The sequence below is a fragment of the Rhamphochromis sp. 'chilingali' genome (genome assembly GCF_963969265.1).
Source record: "Rhamphochromis sp. 'chilingali' genome assembly, chromosome: 4".
Taxonomy (NCBI): domain Eukaryota; kingdom Metazoa; phylum Chordata; class Actinopteri; order Cichliformes; family Cichlidae; genus Rhamphochromis; species Rhamphochromis sp. 'chilingali'.
The window spans coordinates 38997072-39016212 of record NC_137948.1 but is presented as its reverse complement, the minus strand read 5'-3'; the positions used below and the strand labels follow the sequence as shown (position 1 = coordinate 39016212).

At 38.0% G+C, this 19141-nt stretch overlaps 1 protein-coding gene across 2 annotated transcripts; it reads right to left on the bottom strand.

Moving 5' to 3' along the window:
* Window positions 1-472: 472 nt before the first annotated feature.
* arhgap19 (Rho GTPase activating protein 19) lies at window positions 473-11218 on the bottom strand. 2 transcript variants are annotated; one of them, XM_080881231.1, is made up of 12 exons: window positions 11138-11218; window positions 10082-10356; window positions 9888-9968; window positions 8714-8923; window positions 8318-8544; window positions 7694-7780; window positions 7512-7577; window positions 6948-7154; window positions 6753-6860; window positions 6375-6488; window positions 6068-6157; window positions 473-4480 (listed from the first exon to the last, which is right to left on the bottom strand). In XM_080881231.1, exons 1-12 carry the CDS (start codon window positions 11179-11181, stop codon window positions 4424-4426), a joined length of 1566 nt encoding a protein of 521 aa, XP_080737357.1. In that variant the 5' UTR covers window positions 11182-11218; the 3' UTR covers window positions 473-4423. The 2 variants fall into 2 exon arrangements, with proteins under 2 accessions (XP_080737357.1, XP_080737356.1); XM_080881230.1 differs by having other exon boundaries at window positions 477-4483.
* Window positions 11219-19141: the final 7923 nt, after the last annotated feature.

The following is a 19141-nucleotide window of genomic DNA, read 5'->3' as shown; positions in this document are numbered from 1 at the left end:
AGCTGGAGGATGTCTGGTCATTTGTTCTAACACAAGCTGTTGGGGAATTATATAATATTTTTAACCAGTTTATGAAAGAGGATCCAAAACCAAATTTGTGTAAAGTTGCAAATAGAAATTTCCAGTTAACTCTGTCAAATGCTTTTTCTGCGTCTAAAGAGAATATTGTAGTTTCTAGGTTTTTACTGTATGAGTAGTCTATCAAATTAAGTAATCTACGTGTATTTGTTGATGAGTGCCTACCTTTTATGAAACCAGTTTGGTCAGGATGAATTAAGAGGGGGGTTATTTTCTCCAGTCTCTTTGAGAGAGCTTTGCAGATTATTTTAAGGTCTACATTTATAAGGGATATTGGACGATAGCTTGAGGGATATACAGGGTCTTTGCCTGGTTTTAGCAGGAGATTAATGTTTGCAGAATTCATATTTGATGGAAGTCTGCCCTTTTCTTTAATTTCCAACAACGTTCTGTAGAAAACTGGTGCTAGAATCGACCAGAATTCTTTGTAGAATTCTGCAGGAAAGCCATCTGGACCTGGAGCCTTATTATTGTGCATACTTATCAGGGCTTCCTGGAGTTCACCTGGTGTCAGTGGTGAATCCAGTGCCATTGCTTGAGTGTCCAATAATTTTGGAAGAGTTATGTTGTCCAAAAACTGATCAATTTCTTTTTTAGATGGGTTTATTTGTGGTGAATACAACGTTTTATAGAAATCCCTGAAAATGTTGTTTATTTGTATCGGTTCATATAATGTGTTCCCAGATGAATCTTGAACAGCACATATAGTTGTTTTTTCTTTATTTATTTTTAGCTGGTCTGCTAGAAATTGACCGGATTTATTACCATGTTCATAATTTTGTAGGCGTAGTCTTTGTACTAAGAATTTTGTTTTTTTTATCAATTATCTCATTTAATTCTAGTTTTGTTTTGCGTATTTTGTTCAATGTTTCCTGATCTTGGTGGGACGCGTAGGCTTCTTCTAGTGATTTGATGTTTTTTTCTAATTCCTGAATATTTTTGTTTTCTTTTTTCTTTTTATGTGATAAGAAAGAAATTATTTTACCTCTCATCACAGCTTTCCCTGCTTCCCATAGAACAGAAGCTGATGTTTCGGGAGTGTCATTATAGTCCAAATATGAAGTCCACTCTTTTTTAAAATATTTAATAAAGTCTTCATCTTTAAGTAGTGATATATTAAATCTCCAGTTTTTTCTTGGCGTAGTATTATTCTTGTGCATTAGTGTTAAAGATACAGGACCATGATCGCTGACAGCTATAGGGTGAATCTCAGTGTCTGAAATGTCGTTCAGCAGTGAGCTGCTGACCAAAAAATAATCCAGACGAGAGTAGGAGTGATGGACATGTGAGAAAAAAAGTATATTCCTTACTGGTGGGGTGAAGGGAGCGCCATGCATCGCAAAGACCAAAGTCGCTCATATACTGTTTGATTATATTTGTGGACTGCCAATTACGCTGAGTTCCCGCTGTATTGAGCCTATCCATGTCTTCATTTAGTCCAAGGTTGAGGTCGCCTCCAAGAACAAGTGTGCCATCTAAGTGTTCAGAGAGTGCACTGAAAAAACCGTGAAAGAATGAGGGATCATCAACATTTGGACCATATACACTTGCAATACATAGCTTTTTATCACGTATAGATAGTTTAATGATTAAGAATCTACCCTCTGGATCTATAATTGTATCGAGTACTGTGAAATTAATATTTTTATGTATTAAAATTGCTGCTCCCCTTTGTCTAGAATTATAACAAGCTGAGAACACATTGGGAAACTCAGGTGTTTTAAGTTCATTCGAACCTCTAAGAGGTCTGTGGGTCTCTTGTAATAGGACAATATCCGCCTGTAGTTTTTTGAGTTGGTTAAATATTTTTAACCTCTTTTCTCTGGAGCCAGCTCCATTTATATTCCATGTAATGAACCTCAGTGTACCCATAGATGTTTGTGTATAACTAGGGATGTATGCTGTGTGCGTCGCTTAGACAGGTGGAGAGAATACGTCACTTGTTCATAAATAAAGAGAAGGAGAGAGAGAAAAAAATGTGTGGCGAGATGCTCCCTGAGTCTGACTTTGTGTATGCATAGTTACTAATATGAGTAGGCTTGGCTTAAGTGTGTGTGTATCTTATATGACTGTGTGCGCTGTCTGACTGATGTAAATGTGACATGTATTATCTAACAGACACGCAACACTGAGACTTAAAACATCTATTGTGCTGTGTTTCACATATAAAACAGTTTCACATCATGAAGACGCTCTTCCAACACAGAGGCATATCTGAAATCAAAACAAACAAGCAAATATTAAAAAATTCAATGGAGTTCCCCCCTTAAACTGTAGAAAAGTGAAATGGAAATCCCAATTTAGTCTCTAAAGACTGTTAATTCTATAAAGCAAAGAGAAGGCAAGGTTTCAGTGTCCATCAGTGATGTTCAACAGTTCATACACTTTCATCAAACCCATTGTAACAACATCCACGGTACTTTCAAAACAAGATACAGCAGAAACAGCTTTCCAACACCATTTTTTAAATTTTAAACCAGCACTTGTAATGAAAAAAATCTAGTGATGTAATCTGAAAATCTGGAACTGTTGGGCTCGTACTCACAATACAATGAACTGAGCAGTTAAGCTGATCTCCTTTTGTCTCGACAGATCAGAGAATAAACAATAAAAGGAACATAACAACTTATGCACTCAAATAAAAGGCAAAGCAAATAACATTACTTATTGCCTGTGTATGTCCGATCTTTGAACAGACCAACCCTTTTTAAAAGTTTATAGAAAGATAAGATTGCTTAAATTTTACTTTTAACTTTTGTGTGAGTTATAGTTAAGTCATGTGTGTTATGACATCACAAACAGATTTTTAAAAATATTCTGAAGACGAACATGTTTACAGACTCGTTGGTGCTAAAATAAATAAATCATCTGTAAATCACACTTATGTGCTGGCACGTGACTGCAAGCAGTCTTATGTTTTAGCATTTTGTGATATTAAAATGGTAAAGAAATGAACTGTAGCTGCTTTCTTACTGTAATAAGAGTCATAGTGGAGTAAGTACTTTCCCAAGAGTAGGCCAAAGACACTAAACCCATTACAATAAGAACCTGACTGTAAAAGATTACTACTCATCTTAATCAGAATAACCTTAAAAAAAAATAATAAAAACAAACAAACAAAGCCAAATCCTTTCAACTTTCCTTAGACCAACAAATCTTTGACCACCTTTATTAAAAGGCGCTGTGCAAATATTTTATTTTGAAAGTTTAGTGACTGCTCAGCAGTTCCCATGTTTCCCTCCCTGCAAACTGTGGATTTGGGGTCTGTCTGCAGCAGGAGACCACCACACTGACAAGTGTAGGAAAACACAAGATGAAGCAAGCAGCATCTGGACTTTCAAGTTAATAGAATTAGTATAGCACCTTTAAGAATAAGAACCTGCCACAATATATATGAAGAATAAAAAATATATATTTTAGCTCCCATAAAGCATTCAGAGAATGCAGCATTTCATATTTGACCAGTGAGAAGTATCCCAGTCACTGGTTCCATATTTGGGGGGAAAAATAAGGTGACCTGCTCACTGATTCTGGATCAGCAGCACAGCACAGGAAAAAAAAAAAAAAAATCAATGACCCAGTTACTGTAACCCAAGAGTTAAAATACGACGTACCAAACATGTTAATGAAGTTTACAAAAACAAAGCCTAAAAACATATAAAAACAACATACTGTACAACATGTATACATATTCTATACAACAGACTGTAAACACAGCTATCTAGTGGTCATGTATTTTGATACAGTAGCTAGAATGTTAAGTGATGACTGCCACAAGCAGCTCCAACAGCAGAGCCAAACCAAAGCCAGGATCCTGTTATTGATTGATACCATTCACATTCAGGGAGAGCTGGGTGATAACCCCAGAGGTTAGTGGCAAGCGACACTGTTCGAATGGTTTAAAACTTATGTGCAAATTTGATTATTCAGCAGATCAAACTGGAAGGAGCAGACTTTTTTTTCCCTGTTCAAATTGTAACACATTGCAACTGGTTATCAAGTCTGCTCATATTGCACTTGATAACCAAAATAAACAGCTAATCTGAGCTCTTTTGTTTCACCTGAATTAGTTGAAATCAATTCAAACAAATAAACTGAAGGACCAACAGTTTTCACTGATGGAAGCTAAGAAAGAAAAAAAAAAACCTTATCATGCATGTTTGTAATAGTTTGTAAACAGTGCAGTAGACAAAGAAACTTTCTGACATTGGTTTGGCCGTACTGACTAATTTTTTCACTGCTATGCATCAAAAATGCTCTGAAAACAAACCAACCAAAAAAAAAAAAAAGCAACAATAAAGTTAATACTGCCAAAGTCCTGTCTGAGATGAGGCGGTGTGGGGCTTTACACGGAGATCTCCTGAGAAGGAGAGCAACACAGCCTGGAATCTGAGGGCGAGTCCTTCTGAGAGATGGATGGAAGAAAAAGAGGTGGAAAGAAGGTGGAAGGATAAAAGATGTTAATGCTGGCATTCAATCATAATACTATTTCACCTATACAACCACCAATAATACAGAGGAATCATGAAAACCGCAAAAGCAGAATGAAACGTTACAAAAACAAAATGCGTGCCTTTATGAATTAATAAGTATTTTCTAATAACGCAATTACCTACAAAATTATAACCATCAGTGTTTAAAATGGATTCGATTATGATTATTCATTATCTGCTTCTTGTATTATCTCTGCAAGAAGCAGAGATAGTGCAGGTAGATGACGTGTCTAACTGGTGTCACCCATCCACAGCAATGGACAGTGGACAGAGGTGAAGATCAGAGAGCAGGTAGGGTGGAGTGAGTGAACACATACGTCAAGGATGACAGAAGGAGAGCAGCAAGAGTTTACAAGACCTGGTTTGGAGACAGTAGCACTAACAAAAAACACAGGAGGCTGAACAGGAAGTAGCAGATTTTTATTGGGAGAGATCAGAATGGATTAGTAGTGAGTGTATGAGAGGGACATTTCCAGCTGAGTGGTTTGGACAAAGAGAGGCGAGCTTGAAATGGTTTAGACATGTGCAAAGGACGAATAGTGCATGTATAGCGCAATAGATGTTAAAGATAGAGCTGTCAGGAATGAGGAAAACCACAGAGAAGAGTCAAGTATGTAGTGACGGAGAACATGCAGACGGCTGGGATAGGGTGAGATGGAGGAAGATGATCTGCTGCAGCAACCCCTAAAGGGAGCAACCGAAGGAAGAAGAGACACGTCCTCTTTATAGTCTCATTTTTATAGTCACTAAAAGCCAAATTCATAAATGAAATTAAAACATGATTAATTCCACAGCCCAATTTAGTAATGAAGCCCAATATGCTTTGTTTACACTGATGGATCCGCATTAAAAAGCCCAGTCTTTTAGGTTGGAGAAGAGTAGATGAACTAGACAAGCAGATGAAATTCCCATTTAGACGTGACAGACTCTAATGCAGCGGTCCCCAACCCCCGGGCCTCGGACCGGCCGTGAGTCGTTTGGTACCGGGCCGCGAGAGAGGCTCAGGTGTGAAATGTATGGTTTTCAGGGTTTTTAATCGGTTTTCAGCGTTATTTTGTTATCGTTTTTATCGTTAACTCGGTTTTCCTGGGTCTTTTCACGTGTGTTATGAATAAATCTTTTTTTCGGTACCGGTACTAGTTTTATTTTGTTGTATTTATCCGCGACACCTAAAAGGCCGGTCCGTGAAAATATTGTCGGGCATAAACCGGTCCGTGGCGCAAAAAAGGTTGGAGACCGCTGCTCTAATGCACGTAATAAATCTTCATACATAGTATTAAAGATAGGAAATGAAAACACATTTAAAGTTAAGCCTGTGCAACTTCCTACAAAAACAAAAAAAAAGTAAATATGGAAAATGACAGTCCTAACACACAAAATTGAATTATTTGCAATAAACAGTTTTTCATTAGTGCCTGGAAGAAAAATAATTAATTAAAATTTGAACATTGACTTTTAAATATATATTAAGCAAAGACGAGTGGATGATGAAATACCTTGGAAACCTTCAGAGCTTTGTCTTTGTGAAAAGCAAAATCTGGGTTTTTTACTACCAGTCCTGCTTTTCCCAACAAAGGACTGTTCACCTACACACACACACACACACACACACACACACACACACACACACACACACACACACAGGAAACAAAAGTATCACTGTTTGACATGACAGAGTCCTGGCTTTAAATACCATTTAGCACATGATGTTATCATATTTCCAAGGAAAAGTGAAATTTTGGGATCCCCCGTTTTGTGGTTAATACAAAAATGTCAGTGTTAGAAAAACAAAAACAGACTTACTGCTTGTAAGATGTCGTTCTCTTTATCAGATTTTCTTACAGTTCTGGTGAGAGCATCAGGAGAGATGTGTCTGACTCGTCTCTCTGCAGTCAGCTGCTCACCTCGAGCTTTGCGCTGTTACCAGAGGAGCACGGGGCAACAGTAAGAGACAGCAAAAGTTACATATGGATATGTACAACTTCATTATTAGCACTAAAAATCAACCTGTAAGCTCTTTGATTTTTCCAGTAATGCCTTTTTTAATATTTATATAATATTTGGTGATCACAGGTTTTCTGAACTGTCTTCCTTCTTTTTGTTAATGCATATAAATTTTCATAAAAATCAAGTTTAATTATTAAACTTCATTTCTCAAGACTTCCCAGAATTATTTATTACCTTGATGAAGCCACCAAAGGAGCGGGAACGCGGGTGTTTCTTGCTGGGAGCTGGAGGGACCTGGCTGCCCTCATTGGTACGTGTCCCAGAGTTTGTCTGTTTGACTAACTGCACACAAAAACATCACATTACATTTTATTTCAAAAGAAACTGAGCTGTCAGATTTTAGTATAGTATGAAGACCCTTAAGCGAACCTGTCTAACAAGTTTCTTCTTCTTGGCAGAGTCTGGCATGTTGTGGTGGACGTGTCTGAAGAGCTCCTTCAAAGCCTCCTCTGTATATTGGTTAGCTGGTGACTGACACTGCTCCTGAGAGCCGGGGCCCAGAGCAGCTGCCCTCTTCAGAGGTAGTACTGTCCGCTGAGCAGGGGAGCTGCTGGTCGCCAGAAGCTCCAGATCATCCTGACAGAGCACAGGACAAGTCAGACTGTACACTTGAGGGCACACCGTTTGTATTAGAGCCATTACTGCACATTAATGCAGCCATTTATTCTAAATGCTTTTTAAGGTTTCACACATAATCACACTTGGATGTATCAGGTACAATTTGGGGCCTCAATTTGACATCAAACCTGCCCTGCTAAAACCAAACCTTAGCATAACCATCGTCATACTTTTCACTGACTGTAAAAAGTAAGAGGAAGTGAAGAAAACAACTTAAAAGTTGTCTTTTAGTTTTTATTGTCTTTTCAATTAATTTATTGTTCCAAAATTCAAAAGCAGGAGAAATGCAACATAATGTGAACTTGGTTCACTAACCTTGGTCTGCAGAGCCTTGGTCCCAATGAAATGCATTCTAGCGTATTCCCGCAGGTAGACTGGGGCCTGAACAACATACAGCAGAAAGATGTGCCTCACTAAACCAGTAACATGACATTTTTAAAACCCTGATTCATTTTCAAAATGTTCAGCTGTTAAGTCACACGTTTGTCTATAATCACCCTGAAGAGTTTCTGTGAGTGTTTGATGAGAAAAGCCATGCTGCTGTTTAGTTTCTTCAGATTGTCTTTAAGGTCACCAGCTGTCATCTAGAGCAGGAGAACAGAATGAAGAAAATATAAATCTTACCAGTGTAAAAATGCAGGTCTTTTAACCTTCATAGGATATTGTCATGAAAATGTAGACTCAATAACAAAATGTATTTAACAAGCTTTTCAAATCTCTGTAATATAAGATCTGATTACATGTTACATTTTTCCAGGTTTGAATCAGCCTCAATGTATTAATTTATTATTTTCATTGATGCTGCTTTTTTAAATTGCCCAAGTTCTAACAACATATAAGCCCCTCCAATAAAGACAAAATGTGGGTTTTTTAGTCTGTGTTACAAAACATGTGCATTCCCTTAAAATCCATCAGCATATCCCAAACATTTGATTCTATTCATGTGAACGTAGTGTTTTCAGTGGGATCCATCAGGATACTCGCCATCCTCCACTGCATGAATGACTGATGTAAAAACTATTTAGCTTCCAAAATGAGCAAGACACTCTTGATCTATAATTTGCAAAGTTTTTATTTCTTTTTCTGAGAATCTTTAATATGGAGTAAATTATGACTCTTACATGTCTAGGCCAGAGGACGTGTGGAGCAAACATGAGGGCCAGGTTGAAGGAGGACATCTTGTTCTTGTCCTGCTGCTTGGCGGTGTGGTAAAGCAGGTCCAGCAGCAGTTTGAGCAGTGAGCGGTTGGCCTGAGGTAGGAGCAGGAAAAGAAGCTGCAGGGCTTCAATCTGACGCTCCTTGTTGGGTATCGTGGTCTTGTTGCCTTGTTCATCAAACAGAGTCATGTCTAGAAAAAAAGTTATTTAAAACAGACAAAATAGATTAGAGTGGCTATGTATTAAAAAACACAAATGTTTCACCAAAAACATGACAGAATTATTAAATGAGAATTGTACCTCTGTTCTAAAGTGAGAAAATAAAGGTATAACCAAACGTGTGTTTGTTTATATTCCTACCAGCTATTTTGAGGTGAGCATGAAAGTGTCTGTGTGTCAGCAGGGGCTCCGGCAGCTCTCCCAGGAAAGTCTTCAGCAGCGTGGCCGCATCATTGGGATGAAAGTCCCCAGACTCCAGGTTGAAATCAGCCCCACTGTTGAGGAGCTCCTTCAGGGCCTGCTGTCGAACACTGTTTCCAGGCACCCGAAACAGTCCCTCAACGTGCAGATCTAAGTGTGCAAGACCAGAATAATCGAATGTCATCATTCTGGATCAGTTTACGGATTCACCATTCCTGGATGGCATCAAAACAAATAACACAAGTAAATAAAACAAGTAAATAAAAGTCAGATCCGCTACAAAAAAACTGAATTCAAATGTTTGGCACTGCAGAAGGAAAAATGATTGTCCCTCAAAACAGATCATTTTCCGAATTGTACAGAAATATTTTGGATTTAGGGCAAGTGATGTTAACCAAGAACAACTAGCTTGCAACAATGAACTGAAATCCCCAATGCAATTGCATTCCACGTGGCCAAAGATGTGTCCACTACTCACACAGAGACACAAAGGCTTCAATAAAATGGTCAATGTACTCAGACAAAACAGACGTTATCCTGTTCTGTAATTATTTTTCCGAAAATGGAAATACTTCTACTCTATGCAAAATGATCATGGTAATCGTTTTGCACATAATTGTGCAACCCTATTTAATATGGCTGATTGGAACAGTTAATGCATATGGTGCATACATGTATTCAATTTGAAAATATGCTGACTGTTAAAGTCTTTTAATAATCACCACATTTAGCAGGATATTTCAAGCTTTAAAAATAAGTCAGTTTTTTCTTTGCGCTTGCACTCAGTGTGTTTTGTCAATGTATCTGAACAGTATGAAGAAGTTGTGGCAAACGTGTAGTAAGAGTTAACATATAGTACATATCAAATAAAATTTGCAGTGCTAAACTTTCAAAACTGATTATCTTGTTATTCTGCTCTGAATCCAAAAATGTACTGCATGATTGTGACCTCAGGAGAGTTTGTCTAAAAGAGTGCACAAACTGAGAAAGCCTCTTCACAAATGAAACACGGCCAATGTTGCAGCCAGTGTAGTTGCTTTCTACATGAGCGAAGAGGACACGGATGTATTAACAACTGATTAAGGAATCTGCGAATATCATTTAAATCACTCACTTTTACTCAGGTAATCAATAAGCTTGTACATCTGGGCCATGCAGCTTTCTGTCAGACAGGTTCCAAACACAAGGCTCTTATCTGTGAAAGCATGAAAAAGGAGATACTAAAAATTAAAGACCTCTCAACAAATTTGCATATTCTGCATGCGCTTTCAGTTTTCACCACAGTCGTAACCTAGCTGAGTGTCTGACCTTTGCGTTTAAGAAAGTTGAAAGAACGGAAAAATCCTCCATTTCCGCCTGTTGGGGTCTTGGGGCTGTCCTCTCCCAGAAGCTGTGCAAACTCTGACCCAGGAAGATCAATTAGTCTAGTAATGTTACTGAGCACCAGCTCCAGGAAAACATCTGGGTTCTCATGGCGGAGTTTCTCAACAAAAAAGTCTGGGTTGAAGATGACTGGTGGTCGGCCAGCACGAGAAGCCCCAGGAGATTCCTCATGGTTGATCACCATACTGTACACTGTATTGCTGAGGAGGAGATGCATAAGGTTAACACATGTATGCAAGTGTGAGGAGGACACTTTACATTTAGATTTAGCACTTTTATCCAAAGGGCTCTGGAATTGGTGTCTCATTCAACTATTTGCTGATACACCCATAACAGTGAGTCACCATCCAAGGTGGCCTTAACTATGTGGGATTCACAGTTTCACCCAAAGAAATGTTAACATAAACAGCAATAAGGTGTACACAAACTGTCTTATAGATCTGATCTTCAAAATTCAACATCTCAAGCAAAGTTTGATAAGAACTTTAAGACAGTAAGCTACGGCAAACAAGATTACTTTGTTATTTAGCTCGTTTTACCCTCTGAAGAAGCTGAATGCATACACAGACAGTGATAGCGTGTATATTATAGATGTTAACCTAGATCCATTTTAGCTGATGTGAAGTAGATCAGCCCAAACACATTATGTACATTCAAGCAACTCAGCTAACATTGCCAGTGCTTTATGTTCCCACTAGTATCCGATAATATTTTTAGACGTAGCTATACATTTAAATTGCTCCAAAACTGTAACTAATATAATGTGTGGGTGTTTTAAACTGCATTACGACGACGACAAGCTGATGACACGCTGCTGTGCCACTACACTAAAATGACCAAGCTTGTGAGTGGCAGTTTATCACTCTCATTAACATAACGCGTTTTCAGCAGTTTAAAAACTCCATAGTTCAGCAATAAGCGTAAGAAACTCCTCGTCTATGTTAATACCAACAAAATATAAAAAATCTATTTCGTTTTTACCTTCTTTTTTCTGTGTTTTCATCTGCAGCTTTACTTGTAGCCATGTTCAGTTTGAATGCTCGGCTGTTGTCTTCTGGGCACCGCCTACGTCGTCAACCATTGGTGGTTGTCGAACTCGGGGCGTGACACGAGGGCCATGATTTGCATGTCTCTTACTATGATTGGTCAGTTTGAATGTAGGGGTTAATAGAGAGGAAAACGATATCAGTAAACAAACAGAGCTGAATGAACTAAATATTCAGCTCATTCAGCTATTATATATCCGCAAATTTTACACAAAATATCAGCCAGGCGTCAATTCTTTTTTTTAAAAATTACAGTTACTTTTGCGTTGTCAAGTATGACCTTATTATTAATAGTAGTAGTAGTGATAATATTAGTAGTAGTATATATATATGATTTAAAATTGCCCATAGGTGTGAGAATGGATCTCTGCCACGACAGACTGGCAACCTGGTGTACCCAGCCTCTTGTTCTATTGCAGCTGGTATAGGCTCCAGCCTACAGATTGGGTTCTCATTTTTTCCAGATGATTGGGCACCGTGGAGAAGAAGAGAAATTTAGTTTGTTGTGAAGAAGTTATGTGGAGCAGTTACAAAAGTTGAAAAGTGATCATATAAATGGGGGTTTAAATTTTCAACTGATAAGACTAAAATAATGTTTTTTACGAGGAAAAGAGCTGGTAATAGTATCAACCTCAAATTAAGTGGACAAGAGTTGGAAAGAGAACAACCTAAATTTATTGTATTTTGGTTTAATGAAAGGGTGACATGAGCTGTAAATATTAATAATAATAATAATAATAATACACACGTGCATATTAAACATAATGAGGAAGTGACAGAAATTCTTTGAAAACCATTTAGTATTAGTAGTAGTATATATAATCCAAAACCATTGGATTATTCAGAGCAGTATTATATCAGTGCTCCATATAATTCTCCATAAATGGCAACAGCATGTAACAGCTCCATATAATTCAGCAGCAGGTACAAGTCTTCATAAATTCAACAATATCCATTATCAGTCTCTAAGACGCTCCATAAGTGCATTTAAACAACCCCGACAGCAACATTACAGGAAGTGATGAAAAGAAAGAAAAGATACGCCACTTCCATGGCTGCAGGTGTATCAAATAAAGCACCTAGGCACGCAGACTGCTTCTACAAACATTTGTGAAAGAATGGGTTGTTCTCAGGAGATCAGAGAATTTGAGCGTGGCATCGTGATACGGTGCCAGCTGTGCAACAAGTTCAGTCATGAAATTTCCTCGCTACTAAACATTCAACTGTTAGTGGCCAAAGGGATCACCAACTTTCTGCAGAGTCAATCACTACAGACCGCCAAACTTCATGTGGCTTTCAGATTAGCTCAATAACAACCGTAGAGAGCTTCACAGAATGGGTTTCCATGGCCAAGCAGCATCCAAGCCTTAAATGCAATGCAAAGCACCGAATGTAGTCCCTTCTATATCTAGGGTGTTCTGTATAATGTTTGATCATGATTATACTTTTTTTTATATATTTTTTCTACAGTAAAAAAGTGACCTTGGATTTCATATATTTCTTACACAGAACATGCAAATAAAGATTTGAAAATATTTTGTAGCTGTTGTTGAAGAGCTGCGTCAGAGGTTTGCTCTGCTGTGACAGAGCTGCTGCTGAACAACAAACTAGTTGTTAAGTTATGAAGTTAATTTCCTTCTCATAAAAAGTCTTTATGACACAGCAACATGACTGTTTAGTTTTGTTGCATTTGTGCACTTTGCAATGCAATTACTTCTCTGCTTTTCTGTGCTTCGAGACATCACTTCTGATGAGTGTGTGTTTAATGTCCACAGTGTGACAAAGTGGATCTGTAGTCAAATCCATTCATTGTTAAGTTTTGTTTTTTTTATCCCTACCTATTAAAGTAGCCAGGAGCGCAAGATCGGAACAAATGAAAATTAAAAGAATAGATTCATTCAATTCAACACACTTTTATTAAAATTTACATAGGTAAAGACCATGTGAGACATTTGCAGAGTGCAGTAATCACTGTCACAATGCGCATTAGGCAAACTGTTGAAAGAGTAACACTATTGTGGTGGTTGGATGGCATGTCTTTCTGGTGACAAATTCCACACTAAATTCAAAATTGTCTGTGGATCACGTTGTCATAAAACATATACAATTTTCAAGGTAACTGTGTGCCACAGATTTTTTAATTCCTATTTGGAATTACTTTAATTTAAATATAATTTAAATATTCTTCTCCTGAAAGTGAAACTGACAAATACACATGCCATGAGGCCAGTGGCAAAAAATACTTTTGGTAACAACTGACAGCATTTGGACTGGAGCATTTAAAACTAGGTCACTGGTTGGCCCAATATTAAAGGAGAGGATGCTTAAACATTAAAAGCATATGGACTCTTCCTTCAGGAATGTTGCAATGCTATGGAGGAATTGTAGCACTTGGAAGAATTAAGCATGCTAGCTGACATGAAAATTCAGATTCAGAAGTTTCCATTCAAACTGAGAGAAAAATGGAGAATAAACACAAACAAGATTCTTGAGAGGACTGACCAAAGAGCATGTCTTCTAGATATTGGTAACTTTATTGAACATCAGATTAGGATTATACCAGACCCAGTTTTTGGAGATATACAGGATTTACAGCTGCAAAGGGAATCATAAAACCTATTAAATCTCAAATAAAATTGCAGTTTAAAAGAAACACCTTTGTCACTCATGTTTCTCTTAAGAATGACTGTAAAATTGCTTCTTTCAAACATGACAAGTCTCCTGTCAAATCAAGCTTTTTCCTGTCTGTATTGTGTACAGGATGGTCATATATTGGAACAATGTCGACAGCTAGGAAAAAGGTCACATGGGGAAAAATGAGACTTTATAAAGTATAACTGACTGTTTGACTGCACAGTACAGAGTCCTGCCTATTGAGTGTAGTACCAGCAAATGTGACAGAAGAGACTTCTCGTTAAAAGGTTTCTTGAAACATCTTCAAAAAACTAAAGAAGTCGATTCACTTTTCTCTTTAAGCTCCTTCGATCAGAATAGAATGTTATCATTTAGAATGGAATATCATGAAGAATCATATTTTATCATGCAGAATGTAACATTATCGTCTAAAATAGAATGTCAAAATATGCAAGAAAATTTCAACTTGTCCAATGAAACATACTCAAGTATGGAATGTCACAGTGCCGAATGCAATGTCATCATATACAATGGAATGTCATTGTATAGAATGGCATTTTATCATGCAGAATGGAATTTCATTGTCTAGCATGGTAAATAATCATGTGGAATAGAACATCATCATGTAGAACACAATGTCATAGTGAACAATTGAACCAAATGGCAAAACAAACAAACCCACCAACTTTACGCTCTGAACCACTGAACAAGTGAAACGTATAAATGAAATTGATGATTTATTTTAGTGAAGAACACAGTAAATGGAGCTGTGATAACTGGGATATGTATTGAGAATACCTGATTGGAGGCAGGCGTATGTCTGTGATATGTAAAGGCGATCAATCAGCATGTGTTTTTCAGTAGTTGCAGGAGCAATAAGTTGCGTATATCCTCTTGACATAGATGCTTTTTTCCCTCTTCTCATAAGTCTCCACAAACAATGACTGGTTGGTGATTCGTCATGTTCAATGAGTCCAACAGGTTTTGCATTTGTGGTAAAAACCTGTCGTGGCTGTAATTTGGTGGTCTGTATACAGTTGCAATCAAAGCTCTGACTGGTGATTCAACTTTGAGGACAACAAATTCAAGGTCAGTCACATTTTGCAGGTATTTTCAGGCCTCAGCTCTAAGAGTTTTCTTATAGTACAGTGTAAATCCACCACCATTTACCTTTGCCGTGTCTGTATGGTTTGTGTAAGAGACGTGTCTGCTGTATTGTTCCAGCTGGAGGGAGAATGAGAGGATCCAGACAAGTGTGTTTCTCAGAAGCAAGTTGGGTATTTTGGTCAGACATCTTACATGTTATATACTTGTCAATAAATTTGTACACATGGTCTTTGAGGTCACTTCCTAATTCAGGTGGATCTTTGACCTAAACCAGTAAATGGATATGAGGGCTACCTCTAGCCTGAAACTCCATTCTATAGAAGTCACCTTCTACAGGATCAGATTTGCCATTAGGGCATCGATTCTCTTTTCAAACATGCGCATGACAGTGACAGGTTTGTATCAGAGAATTTCACACTTTGAATTCCAGTCAAGCTCTGAAAACTCCACTTGTTCACTTTGTTGAGTTTTTATGCCTTCAACAACCTCAGGCCATTTTATTTCAGCAGTCCAAAATGTCAGGAAAAAAGTTGGCTATCCTAGCTGTCTGACCATAGCATGGATATCTTTCAGTGACCTTCTCCCAATAGACTGGAGTACCTCTCAGAGGTTTGATGAAGCGTGTTCATCTTTGTTATCTATCAATTTCACCACTTCATCTTTATTCTGAAGCATTCTGTTAGAGTTTTAGATTCATCTTTGGTGATTGCCTTACTTTTGTGCAATTGAATTGACATGCTGTTTGTAGCCATGTGTGTTTCTGTCACAAACTGTGAAAAAAATAAGTTGCAAAGCGTGTATCTGCAGAGAACATCCGTGAATTAAAGTACATGCTTGGGGACAGTTTAATTTGTCTGGCTTTATCTAATCTGTTCTGTCCAGTTGCAAACTGCTCAAGAAAGGTTCAAGTTTAGGAACAGAGAAAAAGCTAACAGGTTTATTTCCTTGGGCAGGTGCAAAGGTAAAAATTCCTTTGCCATATGATAACATTTCCTGTGCTATATCTGGTGGTTGCATACAGGTATCCAGAGAAAGACCAGGTCGAAGTTCCTCCTTTTCCTTCTCCATATCTTTTAATGGCTCTTCATTTGAATTTGACTGTTCAAGCTCTATTTGTTCATTTACGTTGTTAGATGGCTGAAGCAGCTCAGCTGCTGTATCCTCAGTGGTTCTCCTTTCTGACACAATTTGGTGTTCTGAGTTTCTGGGCTGTGCACCCTGTATATCTGCATCAGGAGTGCAATGTTCTGTCTCTATTACCTGATTATCTGTGGGATTTTATAAAGTAGCTTCCTCATCAATTGACACATCTTTGTATTCTGAATATATTTCTTTTAGTTTTGATAGTCCTGCTAACACATTCTTTGTGTTCAGTGTAGAAGTGCTGGTATCCTTTGTACCTGGTGTGCCTTTTCAGTTTTACCTGCAGGAGTTGGCCTTCATTGCTGCATCTTTGGAGCAAGTTTACTGTGGTTTCTACATCTGATGGTAAACAAACAGCCCCACGTATTGCTCTTTGCTGTCGTTTGGGCAATGCGATGATTTTGGCAAATGGAAGAATTTTAGCAATCAGTTGTTGTTCAAGTATATTTAATTCACTCAGTTCAGCTGGAATGGGTACTAGTGCTACAATGTGTGCCACTGCTTTTTTTTTAGGTGGCTGTCACAACTGTGGCAGATCCACTCTTGCATTCTTTGTTTTGGAAATTACAAAGAGTTGCGCTTTCCCTGTCACAAACATGGACACATTTCCCTGTCAAGCAAGTAGCAACAACGTGACTATTTCTAACACTTGTTGCAGTGTTTAATTTGATCAGGAAACAGTTCTGTGCCACACTGTACAGACATGGGTGGGCCCTAATCGAATTCTTTCACGGAAAGCTAATATGGCAGCTTGCATCAGTGTTCACTACACCCTATGGCTGTGCTTCAGACTGGAGTTTGCTGGCATTGTTGTGAGCCAGCTGTATTTTATCTTCATTCTCAGTGCGCAGTGCAACTTATTATGTATGGAGAAAAATCCAGTTGTGGTCATTTTGTGTCTCTGGTACAGGACACTGTATATGGTGCAGTCTGAATTGTGGGTCATTGTGATACCTGACATGAATTGTTTTTGTTTGTGCCTGTAGTTTGGATCAGATGCGTACCTTCTTTTTTATGCTCTCTTCCTTTCTCTGACACCATCCTCTCTGTATTTCTGGTCCATGTATTTTCTTTTCTGTCTGCTTTGAAAATCAGGATCTGTGGTAGATCTTCTGATGATAGTCTCTTTTTGTTTTGAAAATGAGGATCGGTTTGGTACCTCTTCACCTTATGGGCTTTTATTTTTCCTTGAATATGAGGATTTGCAAAATAATAATTTTTGTTTGTGGTAATGACAGTTTTCAGCCTAATGAGTTTTCATAGCCATCTCATCTGAAATTCAGGACAGCTGGCATATCGTTGTTCTCATGTCCTTTTTATTTTTTTCTCTTTTGTCTTTGCCTCTTCATCAGATGAAGATTTGTCTTCAGGTTGTACATGCTGCCTCTGACTTGTTTTGGCTTGGCAGATCGCTTACTTACGTCGTTTATTTAGTTTGCACACATTTTCTGCTGTTTTGGGGTTTTTATCTGTGACTTTGTCTTTCATTTAGTTCAAGATGTTCTTGTTCTTTCCTGATGCTGCCTGTTGGTTCAACAGATGTTTCAAGTTGGTCTTCAGATTTGATTTGTAGCCCTTTTGTCTTCTGATGAGTCTAAAGTACTTTGTAACATTGTCATGTAGGTTTGGCCTGATTCTGGTTGAGGCACTTGTAGCAGTAGCTCTTTGTGTTACCTGAGTTGACTGTCCAGGATGTTCACTGTGAGTGCTGATACTTTTGAACTGGTGCAAACTCATATCTTTCATAACTGCCACAAATTTAAAGGTCACAGGGAGTTGATCAGGTCATTCATGAGTGAAAGTGAACCTGCTTCACTTCTTTAGTGTAAGTCAAAGAATCCATACCTCCTTGATCTGTCATGGAAAACTGCAACGCACTCAAAGCATGGTTCACATCTGTTGACAGACACTTGAGGCAACCACCTCTTTTGTTTTTGAGGACTTTTTTTCTGCTGCTTTCAGGTATCCATACCGCACATCTTCCACGTTCACACTGTAGACATTTGTGTCTGTAGGAGCTTGATCGGGTAGTTCTTCTATTGTCAGATTGTGCATATAATGATCCTCCTGCAGAAGATTTGCTTTAACCCAACCATAGAGTACATCTCCCTGTTTGAGCACCTTATCAAGTTGGGCTGTGTTGAATTGTCATTCCTTATTGTGGTAGGCCAGGAATCTGAGGAAATTACATGTGCGTTGATAATTTCTAGAGAATTCTCGATTTAAACCTTTCATCACTTTGACAATGAGTTGCACTAACACACCAAAAGTGCTGAACTTTGTTGCTCTGTAGCTCCTCCGTCAGTAGGTCTTCATTTGTGTCGTGGAGAGGCTGTTCAAGGAATGATAGAGGGGGCACATGTTGTTCTTAAGCATTTAATGAAATGTGTTTCAAGGTTAAGCAATATAATGTATTTTCTCTTGTTACAACGAAGTTTCAAATGTCTTACATTTTCAAAGCAGACTCATTACTTTTGGTATATTTCATTTATTGTGTGTGTGTGACATATGACATGTTTCATATTGTGAACAAACTGAGGCACACTCACTGTGATATTTAAAAGTTGCATGAAAATACTGTGTAGTTTCGTGCAGGAAAAACGGGTTAGATTGCACGTGGGGAGGAGGAGGTGGTGCTCATAAAAAAGACCAGTACGACGTCTGTCATATCGACCTGGTTTGGGTTTAAGCAGTCGGATGTTGAGCAGAAAAATATCATCTGCAAATTATGCCGGGCGACAGTAATAGAGAAGAGAGGGAATACAAGTAATTTGTTTTATCACCTCATAACAAAGCTTGTTTTGGAATATGATTAAAGTCAAAAACTGCACGCTCCACAGACGCCCAGTCACTCAAGTGGAAAGAAAAAAGGTAGTCCTACCTAGCCTTACACACCAGTAACTGATATTTCCCAAGCCACATTTTGCACTTTTTAAAAAAACCAAAAAAAACCAAAAAACTATTTAGAATTGTTTTACTGATATTTTACTTGTGTGTTGGTTTTTTTGTTTGTTTGTTGTTGTTGTTTTTGTGTGTGTGTTACATTGTTTGGAAA

Bases quoted from the DNA above. Each gene is read 5' to 3' on its own strand.
- arhgap19 (XM_080881230.1), bottom strand. From the start codon at position 11,181: ATGGCTACAAGTAAAGCTGCAGATGAAAACACAGAAAAAAGAAG. The intron at 9,969-10,081 runs GTCAGACACTCA...ATGCTTTCACAG, and splicing joins CAACTTTCTTAAACGCAAAG to ATAAGAGCCTTGTGTTTGGA. The intron at 6,861-6,947 runs GTTCGCTTAAGG...TTTTGTGTGCAG, and splicing joins AGAAGAAACTTGTTAGACAG to TTAGTCAAACAGACAAACTC.